Source organism: Vulpes vulpes, chromosome 15 (genome assembly GCF_048418805.1).
Source record: "Vulpes vulpes isolate BD-2025 chromosome 15, VulVul3, whole genome shotgun sequence".
Classification (NCBI taxonomy): Eukaryota; Metazoa; Chordata; class Mammalia; order Carnivora; family Canidae; genus Vulpes; species Vulpes vulpes.
This window is the reverse complement of record NC_132794.1, coordinates 68284841-68304733: the sequence shown is the minus strand read 5'-3', so window position 1 is coordinate 68304733 and position 19893 is coordinate 68284841. Positions and strand designations below refer to the sequence as shown.

The 19893-nt window shown below is 46.2% G+C and overlaps 1 protein-coding gene across 7 annotated transcripts in view; it reads left to right on the top strand.

Moving 5' to 3' along the window:
• Nucleotides 1-19893, top strand: part of DAPK2 (death associated protein kinase 2) — a 126281-nt gene that overhangs the window by 56829 nt on the left and 49559 nt on the right. For 4 of the 7 annotated variants that reach the window (XM_026004375.2, XM_072738767.1, XM_072738766.1 and 1 more), the window contains exon 3: nt 14779-15000. In XM_026004375.2, coding sequence (XP_025860160.1) covers nt 14779-15000 — 222 coding nt within the window. Of the gene's footprint in view, nt 1-7883; nt 8014-13150; nt 13224-14778; nt 15001-19893 lie in introns of all 7 variants that reach the window. The other 3 variants (XM_072738771.1, XM_072738769.1, XM_072738768.1) reach the window with 2 other exon arrangements.

Genomic DNA, 19893 nt, shown 5'->3' with positions numbered 1-19893 from the left:
CACAGAAAAGTTAAGAAGCTCACCCAAGTTACCAGAGCCAGCTAGTAATGGAACTGGACTGGGTTATCCTAGGGTCCTTCCCAGATCAGAGCTCCCTATGCCCTCAGAGTGCTGCTGGTTAATTTCTACCCTTCTGTGACTCTTACATGGGTCATGTGTGCAAGGACAGGGGCACACTGAGGCAGCTAGTGAGGAAGGCCCTGTGAGTGGGTTTCTAGAGCAAAGAGGCCATGGGCTGGGTCTATTCTAGATTGCAGTTTGGGTAGACAGAGGAAAAAATAAATCACATTGGATGTGACACATACCCTTCCTGCATTCTGACAATTAGGCCCAAAGGCAACATGCCAGGCAGTGGCAAATCCTGTAATGACTTAGAGCAGCAGAGTTAGAGGAATTGGGGAGTGGCAGCCCCAAGAGTGCCTGGTAGCTTCTAATTGGGGGTGGTGATGACAGAGGAGGTGGCAAAGCCGCAACTCTGAGCCACTTGCCCAACGGAGTTTCTGGCTTCTGGGAGCAGGGGAGGGATGGGAGGAGGCTTTGGACAGGAATCTGATTCCAAGAAGACTTGGACCTGTTCCCTCCCACCCACCCCACCTCCAGGCTTGTAGGAGATTGGGTGTGGATCTGAAGTCAAATCCCTCTGAGGGTGGGGATGAAGGGATGGGCCACCTGTGAGCTGGGGAGGGGGATGGGGTGTCATCATTTTAATTCTATGGGAAATGCCTTCTGCTCTGAGATCAGTCACCTTTTGGAATCAAGTGAGTATTTGGGTGGTTCTGTCTTGGACCTTTTACGGTTTGGGGGCTTCTTCAGCCGTCTGTGAAATAGGCCGAGTTCTGTCTTTGCAGGTATGCTCCGCAGCTCACTGTCTTTCTCTGTGCTACGGTGATGGCAACACAGAACCACTTATAGTTAGTTCTTCCTATTTATGTGTGTTAAGGATTGAGACAACATAGAATAAGAAGCACATAGACAGAATTGGAAAATAAAAGTAGAAGATCAAAAGCCACATGCCCTCCAAAGAGTATGATTTATCAAATAGGTGGCAAGCCTGGAATCTGCATTTTAAAGATCTTATGTATGTATTTTTAGAGAGAGAGAGAGCGAGCAGGGGGAAGAGCAGAGACAGAAGGCGAGAGAGAGAATCCCAGGTAGGCTCCATGTTGAGCACAGAGACCCACATGGGGCTCAATTCTCATAACCTAGGAGATCATGACCTGAGCCAGAACCAAGAGTTGGGCACTCAACTGACTATGCCATCCAGGCACTCCATTTTTAAAAAGATATTGTTAACTTATTCTGAGACAGAGAGAACATGAGTGGGCATCTATTTTAATGAAGTTCCCCCAGATGATTCCAAAATACCCCAAAGTTTGAGAACCACTGGCATGAAGGAAGGAGGAAGAAAATATACCCAGGATCTAGGCCATCATAGTTGCTACTGACCACCAAGATAACAAAAAAGAATTAAGATAGATTATGTCATTTTCATTTTCTGAAATGAGGAAGAGTATCAGTTTTTCAGGGTAGACAGACTTCTTCGTGGTGCTGATTTCTGAAAGAAAACCATCATGTGTATCCTGTTACAAAGGACACTAAACAATATAATGGATAATCCAGGGGCAAGAGAGATGTTTTTCATCCCTCAAGGGTCTGTTGCACTGATCACCCCATGCAGCTGCAGCCCCTTCAGGGGTCACCAGGCCCCCTCTGCAGCAGGACTTGCGCACCCTCAGATGCCATCCCTTCCTGCTATCAACCAGGAGGAAAAGTGAGGTGACTTTGAGGAAGGGAGCAGGTGTGGAGGATGAGAAATGGCAGTGGTTCTCCTGGGCCTATGCAGTAAGTTTGAAGGTATAACCTGATTTGAGTGCCTAGGTGACCAACCAAGTCAAGAGTTTCACCCCAAGCCACAAGTTACCTCCCTCACTGTGCTTCAAGCACAGCATCTGGGTGATTGAAGCGACAGGAAGGAGTAGAGAGAGATAAAGGGGAAAAACTGGTTAACACCATCTGCTACTAAGAGGACCCGAAGCTCCTTTGTAGACAACACAATCAGTTGGGTAAAATATTTGCACATATGTGACAAATAGATAATATTACAAATATATAAAGAGCTGTCATAAATACTAACAAAAAGGCAAACACCCCGATAGAAAAATTAGCAAAGCAGATATGAGTATGCAGTTAAAATCACCCATAAACATAGGAAAAGTTGTTCATTCTCACTAATAATCAATGACAAGTCAATTACCTCTTTTTTTTACAAGTTAATTAATTTAATTCAAGTTAAAACAATAATGAGATATCATCTTTTGAATATCAAAATAGTAAAGTTGAAAAAAGTAATGAGCCAGTATTTGGCAAGATGCATATAGAGTAGGGAATGTAGGGGCTGACAATATTTATGGCAGTTAGGAGTATTAGTAGGACAGTCTCTCTGGAGGATAATTTGTCAGCATAAAAAACCTTAAGAAATGTATATACCCTTTGGCTAAGGATTCCATTTTCTGGACTTTATCTTAAGGAAAGAGAATAAAAAATAAATAAATAAATAAACAAATAAATAAAATAAAAGGAAAGAGAATCATAAGGCATGTATACAAAGATATATAAATGTATATATATAGTTATTTCTAACAGTGTTATTAATTATATTAAAAATTGGGGGTGGGGCAGCCCCAGTGGCTTAGCGGTTTAGCGCCGCCTTTGGGCCAGGGCATGATCCTGGAGACCCAGGATCGAGTCCCATATCAGGCTCCCTGCATGGAGCCTGCTTCTCCCTCTGCCTGTGTCTTTGCCTCTCTCTCTCTCTCTGTGTCTCTCATGAATAAATAAATAAAATCTTTAAAAAAAAATTGGAGGTGATGTCAAAGTAAAATGTCAAAATTAAGAATTTTCTTTTAAAACCATGGTTTAGGGCAGCCCTGGTGGCCCAGGGGTTTGGCGCTGCCTTCGGCCCAGGGCCTGATCCTGAAGACCCGGGATGGAGTCCCACATTGGGCTCCCTGCATGGAGCCTGCTTCTCCCTCTGCCTGTGTCTCTGCCTCTCTCTCTCTGTGTCTGTTGTGAATAAATAAATAAAATCTTTAAAAATAAAATAAAAGAAAATAAAACCATGGTTTATTTGTACGATGGGATTTTATGTAGCCATTTAAAATCAGGCAGTAAAAGAATGTCTAATTATTTAGGAAAATGTGAAGTGGATATATTGTTAAGTGGAGCAAAAAAAACAATTTCCAAAACAGTACTTATGGTGTCATTCCAGTTACATTTATTTTGTATTATTTTTTTATTGGGTAGTTACATTTAAAAAAAATTAAGAAACAAATAGAAAAGACTATATTATGCGCTGAAAAAAATCCAAGAGAGCAGACCAAATGATAACAATGCTTATCTCAGAAAGTGTGATTAAGGACAATTTTTAGCCTCCTCCTTGTGCTTTTCTGTGTTTCCTTTTTCTCTTAGATAATGAACATGCTGCTTTTGTAATTAAAAAAACTACGAGGAACCTATTCCTCTTTAAGTGAATCTGCCAGTAGGAGCTCCTGCTGCATTGAGGCTGGCTGTGGGTGATACTTTTCACCATTCTTTCTGCTGCCTCAGTTTAAATCTTCTTTTCTCCAATCTCTGCATCCTTGCCAGATCTGTTGTTTCCTGAGTGGTTAATTTTAGCCATTCTGACCTGTGTGAGGTGGCATATCATTGCGGTTTTGGTATATATTTCCCTGATGCCAAGTGATGTTGAACTTTTTTTTCATGTGTCTGTTAGCCATGTGGATGCGGAGAAAATTCCACTGTTGGTGGGAATGCAAGCTGGTGCAGCCACTCTGGAAAACAGTATGGAGCTTCCTCAAAAAGTTAAAGATAGAACTACCCTATGACCCAGTAATTGCATTACTAGGTATTTATCCAAAGGATACAAACACAGTGATTTGAAGGGGCATATGCACCCCAATGTTTATAGCAGCAATGTCCACAATAGCCAAAATAAGGAAAGAGCCTAGATGTCTGTTGACAGATGAACGGAAGAAGAAGATGGGGTATATTTCCACCACAGAATATTACTCAGCCATCAAAAATATTGATTTGCAATGATGTGGATGGAACTAAAGGGTATTATACTAAGTGAAATGAGTCAATCAGAGAAAGACAAATACCATATGATTTTACTCCTTTGTGGAATTTAAGAAACAAAACAGATGAGCAAAGGGGAAGGGAAGGAAAAATAAAATCAGATAAAAACAGAGGAGAGGCAAATCTAAGAATCTTAACTATAGGAACAAACCTGGTTGCTAGAGGGGAGGTGGATGGAAGATGGGCTAAATGAGTGATGGGCATTAAAGAGGGCATTTGATGTTATTAGCACTGGGTGTTATATGCAACTGATAAATCACCAAATTCTACCCCAAAAGCTAATAACACCGTTTATATTAACTAAATAGAATTTAAGTAAACAAATTTTTTAAAAGAGAAGAAATTTTGCTGTCTGCAAGCACTGGCTGCCTCCCTGCTGTGTGCTCAGTGCTGAGTGAGAGTTCTTACTCTCCAGGCTCTTCGGGGCTGGTTAGTGGTAAAGGGCTAAGGTAAATGCCCAGGTCATTTGTTATAGAAATAACCTTTGGCCTTTGGTGTGTTCAGCATTTTGCTGGATATAAAGATGGTCTACGGGTATCTTGCTGAGAGTGCCTGAGATCTGCTTTCCTTGCCAGAAGTCCCTAATCCCCCTCCTTGTTTGGAAATTTAGTTAGTTAACATGTGACTGATAAGTCTCAGTAGCCTCACCCTATAGCTGGGCCTTGTGCAGTGGAAAACCCAGAAGTCACCCTCTGTATCTCAAACTGATAGATAGTGACATACTGGCCTGCATCAGACAATCCTAAGGGGTTGAGCTGGGATATGAACGAGACATCTGGTCCAACCCTTAATTTTTCAGATGAAGAAACTGAGGCCCCAAGAGAGAAGAGAAGTTGGTAGTTGGTGACAGAGCCAGGACTCCTTGGTGACAGAGCCAGGACTCCTAACCTTGTGATCTCCCCACATTCACAGCTGAGTGTTTGAGAGATGTCATCTGGGACACCGTCAAGTAATGGCAAGGAAGCAAACTTTGAGATGAAAAATTCACAGAAATTCTGAGAAACAGAGGATGGCAAGCAACTTAGTGTATCAATGAAGAAGTTGCAACAAGAATTCCTAGGATATTAAGATCTAGGGATACAGAAGAAAATCAAGAAGAAATAATTGGTCATGACTTGTTCTTATACTCACATTCACATACACAGACATACATAGTCTGTTCTCTGCAGAGCCACCTATTTGATGTGAATTTTAGGAAAGTGGAGATACCATTTTATCTCCAAAGAATTTCCCATCTTGCCCTGTATGGGCCTGAATTTGCCACCTTGAAGCCCCTCTTGGCCAAGGATGCTATTAAAATGTGAATATGTTGCTTTGGCATGAGGTCAGGTGAATCCTTTGGAATCCTTTGTCACTTTACGTGAGTTCTGGAAAGGATCCCAGAGCAATGGGGGCCACAAGGAGTTAAAAGTTGACAGGAAATAGGCTGTGCTGGAGGGGAGGGGGTCGGGCAAATTGGGAGGGAGGGGTTATAGAAGATAAACTGCTCATCTCACCATTTCCTGAGGATGGCCCTGTACCTCCAGAGGAATAGCAGAACCTCAACCGTCATGGACTGTTCTGTTTTCCTTTGCAGTTCTGTCTTGCTCTGCACCATGAGCTCATGTTTAAGATCTCATCTGTTTTTTTTTTTAATATTTTTATTTACTCATGAGACACACACACACACACACACACAGAGAGAGAGAGAGGGAGAGAGAGAGGCAGAGACATAGGCAGAGGGAAAAAGCAGGCTCCATGCAGGGAGCCTGATGCGGGACTTGATTCCGGGACTCTGGGATCACGCCCTGAGCTGAAGGCAGGAAAGGATTCCAAACTGAGCCACCCAGGCTGAGGTTTCTAGGCTCGAGCTAGCTAGTTCTGTTGAAGTTCTTCCACTGATCAAACATACATCTGATTGCCAGGAACTAGATAGTGAGAAGAGGGGCCCACCCCAACAGAACATTACTGTGGGCTAACCACTTGCTCCCCCCATCCCACTGCCCCCACAAAAAGGAGAGGAAGGGGCAAGTGTAGCTTTCTGATGTATTTTCTTGAGAAAGTGGCCACTTGTCAGCAAGGAAGTGAGGTAGAGAGGTGGTAACGGGGGCCTCTGCAGAATAAAGTATTCGTATATAACTCTCTGCTTCTTTTTATTGAGCTGTTTCCCTTTTGCCTGTCTGAATCCAGCTTTTTCTCCCAGGCCTGGCTCAAATCCCACCAGCTCCATGAGGCTTCCACTGACCTCCCCCCTTGCCCCCGTCAGCTTGTACTTGTCTTTCTCTGCTAACTTGCTGCAGCATTGTCTGTTTGCCCATTCACCTGACCCTGAGCCAAATATCTCTTACATGCCCATGTACTCTTTCTTTTCCCATTAGTGTGTGTCTCCTCTCCCCATTTGATGGTGAGCCCTTCAAGTTGTGGGGTGTGTCATGCTCACAGCACTTAGGACACAGATCAATAAACGAGGAATGGAGGAATGAATTAGTGAATGGATGGATTGGTGAACAGGCACGTAGGTGGATGGTGGAGGGAGTGGGTGGGTGGGGAGAGAGGCAGGTTGAGTGGGTGGAAGGCGCTATGCCCAACACTATATTATGTAACCTGTATCGTGTCAATGTCTAGGATCCAGACTCTAGACTAAAGGATACACCAGAGGACACTGAGCTGTATTTTCAGCAAAAACCATTCTCTATAGAGCCAAGTCCAGCTTAAATCAGGCCTAACTTATTCAGGTCTTACTTGTGGGCTCATGTTCACTTGACAGCAGCATCAAAATGTGCTTATGCTTAAAAATAGAATCCAAAGTAATCATACCTCAGCCCAACTTAGCTATGCTCAACAATTCCTTCCTTTCTATGCTTTAGGAGTTTTTTCTGATGAAAGAAGAAAAAAAGGTCAGAGGAAGGAAGTTAGTTTGCAGGGGAAGAGAATCAAGTGAGCTAACCTGTGAGTGCAGCTGCCATAGGCCAGCAGGAGCAGACACCTGTGACTCTGTGGATGGGGCCATTCATAGGTCAGGGTTCAGCTCCCTGGAGACTAGTAGTCCCTGATTCTTGTCCTCCGTGTATTCCTTACTGTTGACTCTGAGCTTGGCTTTCTGGGGGTGACTTCTTAAAAGGCTAGATAATAATTTTTTTTAAGATTTTATTTGAGAGGGAGAGGGAGAGCACAAGCACAAGCTAGGGGAACAGTAGATTGAGGAGGAGAAGCAGACTCACCCACTGAGCAGGGAGCCCAATATGGGGCTCAATCCCAGGACCTGGAGATCATGACCTGAGTCAAAGGCAGATGCTTAGCCGACTCAACCACCCAGGCGCCCCATTAATTTGGAGAAGCATCGGTGTTCTCTCTCTCTCTCTCTCTCTCTCTCTTTCTCTTTCCATTTACAGTTTGAAACTATTTTGGGGATCAGCAAAGAGCCTGTTGCCATGTTGTACAATGTACTTCTCAAATTGTCTTTCCTGGAGCTCTTGGAGTACCATGAAGCCTATTAGCCATCAGGGGGTGGGCTCTGAGTGGGTGGGTTCCCAGGGCCCCTCCCCTAAAAGAAGCACTGCTTTTTATCTTTTGTCAATATTGGGCTTCCTTGCAAGATTTATGGGAGAGAGGGTTCCACACCTCAAATTTAAAAACCGACATCAGAAGACTATGAAGTCATTGGCAACATGGTCAGGGAGGAGAAATGGGTTCATTGGACAGCAGGTTTGGCTCAGTAGCTGGGAGAAAAAGCCATATGAACGGCTGTGGGCACTCTTGTGTTACAGGTCTGGTGCTGATGTTTCTGTCTGCTTCTGAGTCTCTACTCACCTCAGGCTGGCGTGGATGCTGCTCCTGTGTGCCTCGCACTCCTTGCTTACCCACCTAGCTCCTGATGTGCTGCCTGCCTGGCTTTTGGTAAATTCTTGCTCCTTACCCTTATCTCTGTGGCCTGGAATTCTGACCTGCTTTCTGCTCTGACTTCTGGTAACTTTCTATTTCTTCACCCTATTTTGACTTCCTGGCTATCTGATTTCTTGCCTTGTCCTTGAGAAACTGTGTCCTAAGCGTCCTCTGCCTTCCTGGATCCTGGCATCAAACGAGGACCTGCTTGTCATCTACCGTGGTCCTCCCCAGCACTATCTGGTTTTAAGCTGAGCTCTGGGGATACGGTTCATTGGCAGCTGAATGGAGTTCAATAATATGCTGGGACTGGAAAATGGGGACCAGGATCCGGATGTGGTGACCTACTAGATGGAAAGAAAAAATAATTTACATCCACGGTGAAGTTATACTTCACGTAGTACTTTCATACACGTGTCTCATTTCATTCTCATTACAATCTGGTGAGATTGCGACGTTCTTATGTCTCTGTTACACACAAGGGATATGATTTACTGAAGGTAGAACTGGAAGTAGAACCTGGGTCTTTTGATTCTAAGTCCTGGACTGGGGTGTAGGAGATAAGAACAGGCTCAGTGCTAAGGCAATGAAGAGAAGGATCTTGTTCATGGGAATTAGGAATGGCCTGACTAGGGCTTGGATGTATTGGTCATGGGAGGGAGATAAGAGGCAGGGTCAGCCACAGAGGCTCCATAGTCAAAGGTGGGCTGGCAGAGGGGTGAGGAGGGGGCTCCATGGCACCATCCCCAGATAGGCTGTTGCCATGGAATCAGGAGTGAGTCCTGTGGGATCAGGCTGGTCTGGTTCCTACAGACTATAGATTTGAAATGTTCCTGGCCCATGTCTTTTAATTTTTATTTTTTTAAGATTTTATTTCTTTATTTTGAGAGAAGGAGAAAGAGAGAGAGTGTGTGCACTGGGAAGGGCAGTGGGAGAGAGAGAATCTCAAGCAGATTTTGCAAGCAGACTGTATGCTGAGCACAGTGCCTGACTCAGGGCTCAGTCTCACGACCCTGAGATCATAACCTGAGCCAAACTCAAGAGTTGGGCGCTTAACCAAATGAGCCACCCAAAGTCCCCATGGCCCATGCCTTTGAGACATGTTAGATGAAGGGCCCATTCCTCGACCTGGTGGGCTGCATTTGGGATGGCCTTGACTGGAAGCATCTAAGTATTTTCCCTGCCCTGTGGCCATGAAAACTTGCAGGGTAATTCCAGAGGACTGTGGCTCATTGTTCTGCAGTGTAGAAAGAGGAACTACAGTGACCGTGTGGTGCAAACAGGAGGAGGAACCTGGTCTCCACATCCCTGTGCCTTGGAACACTTCCCATTTGCTATCACTTGGTTCACATGGCATCTCATCCCTGGGTTTGCTTGATCTTTATCTTTATTAACGGGTGGCTTTGGGTTGGGTTACTAAAGTCACGGACACTTTAAAGTTGATTGAGAAAGGAAATGAGTTAGGTCTGCTCTATTCCTAAACCTTACAGAACACCTTTAGCAGCCCACCCCTGGTGGTTGTCAGAGCAAGTCTGGTTGGCTGCTGCTTACCATGGAGGATAGGATTTGGTCGCCTCCATGCAGGCCATGATGGGTGCATTTTCTTTTGACAATTAACACCAGCAACAAAATCAAGTAAAAATAAGTCTGCTTTTTATTTTCACTGTCCATATGCAATTCTAAATAATATCAATGATAAAATACTCCTCTCTTCTAGGGTGGGCTCCTCTCCCCACTGTTTGGTACACTACTGAATCTAGAATCAGTAGATGTGGGTTTGTGTCATAGCCCTGACCTCAGGGCCAGCTAGGTGGCCCAACTACCAAGTCACCTCCTTAGGCCTCTGTTTTCTTTTCTGTGAAATGGAACTATGAAGGATACCTGCAAATATTAAAAAAGAGAATAAATAGACAATTAGCTTATAAAGAGAGAAGCTGGATATCAGTGTTGTAGTATCCCAGTGCTATACAAAATCTAAATGGTGTGAGATCTGGGTTATGTTCGGGTTATTCTTTTTTGGCAGTGAAAAACCACCTCCTTTTTTGGAGGTGACTGAGCCAGGCTCTTCCACAGAGTTGAGGAGCTGGTGTTGGAGACATAATACCGTTTTTGGCACCAAGAAACCTTTCTAGGTTTACACCTTTTTATTTGATTCCTGGGCAGACAATAGGACACCCTCATGGGGTGCCACCTTGGGCACTGCTGAGTTTCTGAATGAGGCCCATCTGCCTCACTCTGTGCAGGCTGCTCCATCTTCCTGGGGTTCGGAGTGAGTGAGGAGCTGAGCCTTGTGCCTGAGAAGAGGGGTGTGCTCTTGACTTCATCTCAGGAGAGTGTGCTGGTGGAAGTAGGGAGGCTTACTTGTGTCTAGGGATTGCCCATCTGTCACTAAACCATGCTACGTGACTTTTGCAAGAAACCCTCAGGAGCAGAGTTCCACCCCGCCCCTCCATGCCTCCTGCCCTTTTATAGCGCTAGATGGGAAAATCCTTTCTCAGGCATCATTTATGATATCCCCTGTCATGTGGCCAGGCCAGGTGTTCTCACCCCTGTTTGACAGGGAAGGAGATTGAAGCCCAAGGATTTGAACAGGCTGCTCCAGGTCAAGGTGGGGCTCTGCCTGGAACCCACATGGAGAATGAAGGGAAAGCCCTTATGTCTGTTCAGTTTGTCACCAGCTTTTTGGAGCTTTCTGACAGAAGCTTTCTGAGGTGAGACCTCAGGTGGCAGGTGGAGAAACACAAACCAGGAAGGTAGGGCCTTGCCCTAGCCCGTGAGGCTCTGATGGCAGGACCAAGAATTGAGCCTCCTGACTGCCAGCCAGTCCTTTGTAGTAGACCATGGGTTGGGTATTGACTGTTTGCAATGTGGGAAGGTGGGAAGGGAGGATTGGAATATGCATGCTTTGCACATGTGCGTCAGTGTTTCAGCATTCCCATAATTTCGATTTAGTATTGGCAATGACTTTCATTAGAGATTGGGTGGGTCCTCTCTGTTCCCTCTCTGGATGGCACTCTGGGTGGTTCTGTCCTAACCTAGAGAGGCCCTCACTGCCTACCCTTTGTCCCCACAGCCTAGCTGGGCAGCTTCTGCACTGTGCGACCTGAACCCCTGGCTTTGGAGCATCCTAATGGGCAGATGAAAGCACATCACCATCACTGCTTTTACCTGCCCATCTATGGATCAACAGTGCATAATAGAGAGTCATTTCAGCTCTGATTTTTTTTTCTACTTCAGCTCTGATTTTTGCATTCACTCTGGGCACAGTGACCAGAGCATGCCTGAATGTAAACTTCCCCTCTTGTTACCCCCAAAGCCTAGGGTAATCTTCAGTCTTGATTTGACACACTTCAATGGCAGTTCAGTATATGAATGCTGAAAAGGACAAGGAATAAAGTGAGTAACAGCAGTATAGTTTATTCATCTGTAAAATGGAGAGAATCAGAGGACAGTTGTAAGTTGGTATTTCTCAGCCTTGGCTGTACATCAGTCACCTGGGAAGTTTTTGAATATTTCAGTTCCCAGACTGCAGCCCACCCAGACTCAGGGGGTTGGAATCTCTGGGGATGAGACCCAGGCAGCCAGGTTTTAAATTGCCTGGGTGATCATGATGCACAGCCAGTTGAGAACCACTGCTCCAAGGGCTAAGTTGGATAAGTGCTTACAACAGTGTTATTCCTATATCTGGCTGAGCACTAGAATCATCAGGAGGACTTTTAAAATGACACTGATTCCCCGGCCATATATTGTACACCATTTAAATCAGTGACTTCTGTGGTGCCTCTTGCTTGGCCTTCATATGAGCAATAAACTAGTAACAGAATAGCTATCATTCATTAGAGCTGACCATGGCCCAGCACTATAGATATTCCAGTCATCACGATTCCCTAGTAGGGAGTCATGATTCCCATTCTATGGATGAGAAAACTGATGCTCAGATTAGGCAGCCACTTGCCCCAGGTGACAGTATGAGTTCCCTGAGTCCTGGCCTGCCTGCCCTGGAAGGCTGCTTTTGCTCCTAAAGTCTCATGGCCTGGGCCCGGCCCTCGTGGAACATCTTCTCCCCTCTTCTCAGTAATGGCCCAACAAGAGGGGCAAACCCATAAGTGGCTTACACTCTCCTTGGGCTCCCTTTAGGCTCCTTGGGGCAGGTTGGGCAGGGATCCTTCCTCTAGGAAGAGAGGGGAGAGGAGTGGTGTGGCTTGGTATTTGGCTCCATTATTTATCCACTCTCAAAAAAACCTCTTTTTGGTAGGAGGAAGTCACCTGCATATTAGGACTGACTCTTAGTGACTTTGCATTGCTAAAGGTGCTCTCACAGGAGAAAACTCAACCAGGAAAAAGCAAACACTCATTTATTTTTTGAGACTTTGAGGAATTTTTAAGTCATGTGATAAAAAAATGTCTCCGTTTCCCTCATAAGACAAGGTGGGGAGAGGGGTAGTGTATCTCAAGGTGACTTAAAATATTTCTCTCTGCTTTATAAAAACCCTGCACCTTCACATCTGTGTTCTGTAAGCTTAAACAAAAAGCTTAAAATCCTTAAGCTTTGGTTTCCCTATCAGTCAGCTGGAAAGAGTATGAGCCCTGTGTGCCCCTAGGCCTCCTGATGCCAGGCCCCTGAGATGTCAGAGAAAAGAAAAAACTGGCCGTCCTGACATTAAGACTCACAATTGCTTGGGACTGGAAGCTATGTCAGGTGTTTGCTGACACACACTAAGGGACCCAATGTCTCTGAGGCCCAAAGTAGTTCCAAGGGACCAGCTATGTTAGAGATCTCACTGAATGTATTCACTCTGGCTTTGGGAGGCCTGGCTTCACTCCACCTGTGTCAGCCCCTGGTGTGTAGACAGCCAGGAGCCTATATTCAGGACATAAATAGCTGAAACTTTAGAGTAGGTAGGCAATGTAGTATAAGTTTGGTTCCACAAAACCATCTCTGTCCATCCTAACCCAGCCCCCAGGACCTTATCATTTCCCAGAGCTCCCTCTGTACCTGTTGGCAGCACTGAGTGAATGGAGGATGAGAGCATGGAGAGATACAGAAATATGTGTTGGGTGACATCTCTAAGGTGGTTGCCATAGAATGCTATTTAAGTATTGGCATATCTATCCATTGCTTCCTCTACTTGACTTTTTTTTTCCCACTTAGGTTATTTTGAAGGCTGTCTCACTGAGGATTATTCTAAGAATGGAGTGGTTCAGATGTGATGCTATTTTCTGAGGTTGAGGCAAATATCTGGAGAATTTCATTGTGTGTAACTCTTACCCCAGAGCCACTAAGAGAGTACATCCTGTGTGTGGAGTATGCTTCTCCCTTATTAAGCTGGACCTGAAAATTTTCGGTGATTTGTCTTAAGCAGTGGGTATTGTGGGTGAGAAAACATGGGGCAGTTGTGGAAAATGATGGAAGAAGAGTGGGAGGACCCCAGAGAGGGGGGCTGCTGGGCAGTCTCCAGAGACCTAGAGCTGCTCACCCAACCTGCCCACCTAAACTGAGATCGTGAACAGAAGACTACTGCCCTTCCCTGTAAATTGGGCTGTCCTTGGAGCACTCAGAGCAGCTGGCTCAGGGACACCTGTCACTGGCATGGACGCCATTTCGTGGTGGTTGTATTGGTCCCCATTTCCAGACCCAAACCTGAAGGGCACTAAGCATAGTCTTGATTTCTATAACTACTTAGTGGCTTTGTGGACAGTGGGCTGGGCACCTGGCTTGGCCATTAACTCTGTGATGACTTCACACTTGTCACTTGACCTCCTCTATGCCTCAGTTTTCTAACACTTTACAACTCTGTGGTCCCATCAGCCCTCTCACCGTGACAAACTCCCACTTAGGGTTATTAACAGTGTTAGGCTACCTCTACCCACCCTGCCTCTGCCAGTATCCCACCAACCCAGCAAGCATATCCTCTGGCCTTGTCTTTACATTAGGTGCATCACCCTCATGTTGGCTCTGTTACCAAACTGAGGACCTGCTTTGCTCAGGTCATTAAGCTTTTATTTGTTGGGAGGAGGTTAGGAGCAAAGGTACCAACATAAGAATATAGAGATATTATAATTATAAATGGATGAATTCATACTTGTATCCAGATAAGGCACACCCAAACAAGTAACTGTTAGTATTTTGACCATGCCAATCTGATCTTTGTGTTTTTCCTTTTTATTTTTATTTATGGTAGTCACACACACACACACACACACACAGAGAGAGAGAGAGAGAGAGAGAGAGAGAGGCAGAGACAAAGGCAGAGGGAGAAGCAGGCTCCATGCACCGGGAGCCCGACGTGGGATTCGATCCCGGGTCTCCAGGATCGCGCCCTGGGCCAAAGGCAGGCGCTAAACCGCTGCGCCACCCAGGGATCCCTGTTTTTCCTTTTTAGTCTTTACATTATATAGTATAAGCCTTTGGACATTGTGATTTTATCTAGTGGATACTGAACTTGGGTTCTATTCTAACAGATTTAGGAATGATGAGGCTGTATTATCCTGATCAAATCAATAACCTTTCAGAGCCTCAGTGGTCACATCTGTACACTGGGAATGACAATACTAACATTCGTTCCTAGTAAAGGAAAGGGTTCATATGAACAAAAGGGAAGCTCAGTACCTGCCCCATCTCAGCCACTGGTTAATGGGCAGGTGAGGATGCTGGCTGGTGGCATGACTTGTCCTACCCGCAGAATGACTCTAAATTAGTGTGGCCTGGGGGCTGATAACTGGGTCACTTCCTCCATGGACACAGTAACACCCCGACTGTGCCGTTCTGTGTCCCCACAGCGGCCAGTTTGCCATTGTGAAGAAGTGCCGAGAGAAGAGCACGGGGCTAGAGTACGCGGCCAAGTTCATCAAAAAGCGTCAGAGTCGGGCCAGCCGGCGGGGCGTGTGCCGGGAGGAGATCGAGCGGGAGGTGAGCATCCTGCGGCAGGTGCTTCACCCGAACGTCATCACACTGCACGATGTCTTCGAGAACCGCACCGATGTGGTGCTCATCCTTGAACTGTGAGTAGGTGCCGGGGACCCGTGGTGGGCATGAGGGCAGGTAGGGTGGTGAGTGCTCCAGCCATGGGCCCCAGAGGGCAGCAGCAAGCAGTCCTAAGTTCTGTCCAGAGGTGGTGAAGTCAGCGGTGGGTGGTTTCCCTTGGTTATCCCCACCCCCCCCTTTCTGAACCTGGGTCAAAGGTCAGTGGGTTTGCTGAGCAACAGGGACAAAGGACTAGGTCTACGTCTGGCTTTTATTGGACCCTGGGGATAAAAGGGAAGCAGTGCTGGCTCTGGGGTCATTTCCTGGCTGGAGAGCACCTGGGAGGATGGTGGGGGGCGGGGTGTAAGAAGGTGGTAGGAGGGAAGGAAAGGCTGTCCAGGAAGGGTCTCCTCTATGAGGAGGAGAGGGACAAACATCTTCCAGGCTCTGCAAAGCCCTTCTCCAGCCCTTTCATGGGAACCCCCAACCCCAACCTCCCCACATTTATGCTGTTTGATGCCTTCATTATCGTAATAATAGCCATTATTTAGAAAGCCCTACTGTAAGCCAATCATTTGTCAGATGCTTCGTGTTTGCTATCTTGTTCAGTCCTCCCAAAGACTATCGAGGGAAGAGTCCTACTAGCATGGAGGGGCTACTCTGTGTTCACTGTACTGAGCACTTCTATTACCTTACTTAATCTTCCTAACATTCTCACACAGAGACTCTTACTCTGCTCATTTTGCAGACAAGAACACTGAGAGGCCAGGTCACCTATAGACCCTATAGCCAGGAAGAGGTGGGGCCAGAACTTGAATCTATAGCAATGAGCATGAGCTGGGAGGGCTCATGCTGGCTTAGCTGGGGAAGGTGTCACAATCTGGTGATACCAAGGCTCCGGGGACTGGCCACCTGGTGTCCCTCCTGGAGGTGTCTCCATGGAATGTGGAGATGGGGCTCTGGCAGGCAACAGAGTTTGAGTTGGACTGTGGCACAAGTCACAATGGCTGTGTTCAGTCAAGCAACAAGACTGGTTGGGGGGTGGTACCTGGGTGGCTCAGTCAGTTAAGCATCTGCCTTTGGCTCAGGTCATGATCCTGGGGTCCTGGGACAGAGTCCTGCATGGGGCCTCCCTGCTCAGAGGGGAGTCTGCTGCTCCTTCCCTCCTCCTCATGCTCTCTGTCACCTCCCCCTCTCTCAAATAAATGAACAAAATCTTAAAAATATAAAAAAAAGAGACTGGTGTTGGGAATGTTCTGAGCCTCATAGACATGTATGCATCTGTCAGTTAACAGAGGACTGGTGGCATTTGCTTTGGTAATCCCTGACTTTGTGACCTTGAGCAAGTCCCCTCCCTCCTTTGAGCTTCAGCTCTCATCTATAAATGTGGCAGCCATCCTTAACCTGCCTACAGGTTGGGTGGACCACCTGACTTTTGAAAGAATTCTAATTTGAGAGCTAAGCCCTTGTATTACCAAGATATAGATTTATGTAGCAGATGGCCATTTGCATACTCTTGCATTTGATGCTTAAATTATCCATCTCACTGTTTAAATTCATAGGCTTGCCTGTGCTATTCCTTTCTTACTCCAGCATCCTCCATGTCTCTCCCATGAACCTCCCAGCCAGTTGGACTAGTTGGCATATGCTGCTGCCTGACTCAGCAAGCCTGGGGGCGTCCCACAGGTGTGCTCAGGCACGTGGACAGCCCAAGGTGTGGCATGCGGCAGGGCTCAGGTAACCATGCACGCTGGTTCCCAGCAGAGTGACAAGCCCACCTCCACTGGGAAGGCGAGGCCACTGCTTTAAAAAACTTCCCAGCAACTGAAAAGAAATTACATTCATAATCCTACCACCCAAACACAGCTATTTATGTTTTCTGTGGTTCCTCTCAGTCTTTATCTATTTGTATACAATCATTGTACTTGTACAATTTCTTGCTCTACTTTTTCCCTCAACATAATATCACCAAATTTTTTTTTCTTTTAACTGAGGATGTCATGTTTCATTGAATTGCATACTCCTATATCCCTATTGTTGGACATTTGGCTTTTTTTCCCAGCTTTTAAACCATTACAAATTTTATTGCCATAAAACAAATTTCTTCCCATAATATCCCACTTTCTTTTGAATTGATCCTTTCAGATCAGTTCCCAGGAAGGGGATGACTAGCCTGACATTTGTAGGTATCTTCTTGATAGCCTCGCTTTCATGGGATGGTGTTAATTAACCAGTATGACCTATAACATAGGAACATTCCTATTTACCTGTAGTGTTGTCAGCCCTGGGTCATTTTTTTTTTTTTAAGATTTGATTTATTTATTCATGAGAGACACAAAGAGAGGGGCAGAGACATAGACAGAGGGAAAAGTGGGCTCCCTGTGGGGAGCCTGATGCAGGACTTGATCCCAGGACCCTAGGATCACAACCTGAGCTGAAGGCAGATGCTCAACCACTGAGCCACCCAGGCGTCCCTTTGGGTCATTTGTTTTAAAGTAAGATTCATTATTTATTGACCTTTATAGTCATAAAATGATTCTTTGTTGTCATTTTTATTTTGATAAAATTAAAGAATTTTGTTCTTTAATTGCTGGGGAAATTGCCTGCTTCTCCCTGTTTGTAAACCCTAGGGGTCAGGATCTGGGATGCTCTTGAGATATTCCTGTTCCTCCCAGCAAGGCCCATGGTCAGCAACAGTTATGTGCCCTCTTCTAGTGAGCTGTCACCATCAATGCCACCAGTGTGACTTGCATGAGCTGCCATGCTTGTTCGGTTCTATCTATTCATAGTTTCTTTGTCTCCTTTTCTTTAAAGCTGTCTCATTGCTCTCAAGGTGCTTGTCTATGCAATACTAGCAACTGCTAAGGCTGTACTGAAGCCATATGTGCCCGAGGGTCCTCCCCAAGAGAGAGATTCCTGAGAGAGAAGGGCTTTTCATGGGTTTCTGTGTTTGAACTTGGTGATCCCTATTGGGCTGATCAGCAGCCTTTGGGCCCCCAGTCTTCATGGTGCCCTAATAGGTTAATGGGTCTGCCCAATGCTTAAGCATGAGTATTGGTGCCTGCCTATTCAGTTGAAATTGCAGGTTTTGTGGATGGGTTCACCCCAATCCCACTGCCCCTCTCAGCAACTGTTGTCTGGTGCAGGGCATGCTCTTGCTTTCTGCTAATGTGACCAGTATTCAGAGAACATGCCCAGCCCTGAATTAAGCCTCCTTTAGCTATTGTTACTCCATCCATGACCTCCTTAGTGGCAGCTGCCTCTGGTCAGGGCTGTTGAAGGCAAGGATGGGAAGGATTTGTTTTTTCCATATAAGTTGACTTCTGTATAGCATAAAGAATATTTTCAAAGTCTCAGTACATCAACTCATGTCATATGTGGAGCTTGCTCTGAAAAATGTTAAGTTAGCCCTGGAAGGGTTGGACAGGCCTCCCATCCAGGCCCCTGATGGCCCTGGGGCCTCCTGGACTCCAAGATAATGGGAAGCAATCCCCAGGCAGTTGCATATACTACAGAATGGCCTGGCAGGGTGCCCCAAGGGATCAGCAGGGCTTCCTAGCACCCCAGATTGAGTGCAGCTCCCTGGGCCCCAGCAGCTCCAGCAGGATCCTTCCCAAATCACTGCCTACGCAGATCGTTTCAGTATGGGTGCACAGTGAGTCTGAAAAGCGTTTCCAGCAGGCAGAGCAACCGGGAAGGAGGAAGATCAGCTTAGCAGGAAGGGAACTGGTCCTGGGGATGCTGAGAGGAGGGCAGAAGAGGCTCCAACTCTTAGAATTTGCTTTTGACCTTTAAGCTGAAGAGGTTTGGGATATGAGAGGAGAGAAGTTTGGGAGGAGACAGGGTGCTCCCGGGAAGAGGCTTTGGGGCTGAGAAATCCTGGGGAAAAACTATGGGGGAGAAAAATGAACAAAACCTTGAGGAGAGCTATGTGGGTGTCCCCAGACTGGATGTCCAGACTTGGACATTTACCCCTGTGGGCCCATCAGCCTCCCCGCTTTCCAGGGCTCTGGGGGAGATTCTGAGGACCACTGTAGCTATTATTCCCTTCTTTATCCAGAGGAGACCATGTCTTACCCACTCTCCTGCCCAGATCACGCCTTCAAACCGAGCGGCTGATTATTGCCTCCCAAAGTCCTCACCCAGCCTGGGCCTTCATGTCAGTGTCTTTGAGTGACAGGACACATCCACATTATCATGAGATTCTTTAATACTTATGTAGCCTTCTATTTAAGGTAGGAAGGGTAGGATGTGCCTGAGGCCACAACCTAACAGGACCCAGCAGGAAGTACAGGAAACAAGGGCCAGGCAGGGTTCTGTGTTGCAGAGGGGGCGGGGTGGGGTGGGGGTGGGGGTGGGGATTTGAACATTTGCACCAGGCTCCAGGCAGGTCCCTTGCAGATGCCAAGGCGTCATTTCTCTATGATACAGAATATTCTATATTATGCTGATATTTTTAATGCTTTTCTCCCTTTGTTCTTTTATCCACCTACCTTCTATTGAATGCCTTTGTTACACAAGGTGCTGTGGAAGCAAAGATAACCTAGCTAGGGAGAGAGAAGGACAGGTAACAATAGCGTGGTGTGATGAGGGCTTGAATGTGGCTGAACAGGGATGTCAGAGGACTGCGCACTGCTCGGGGTGGCTTTGAGCTTTTCCTTTTCACACCAACTTGGCCTTTATAATGTGGACACAGTGCGGGGAGAAATACACATGGTGGACGGGGGCTGAGAAGATCTGGCTCCAAATCCTGGTTCTATGACTTACTGTGTGACCTTGTGCAAGTCACTTGCTCTCTAGGGGGCCTCAGTTTCTCATCTGGAAAACCAGGACAGAAGTTCCATTCACCCACTGGGGTAGATACGAGTCTTGAGTAAGAGAATGCTTTGGGAAGCACAAGTGACCAATGTAGAATAAACTCAGAATTGAAT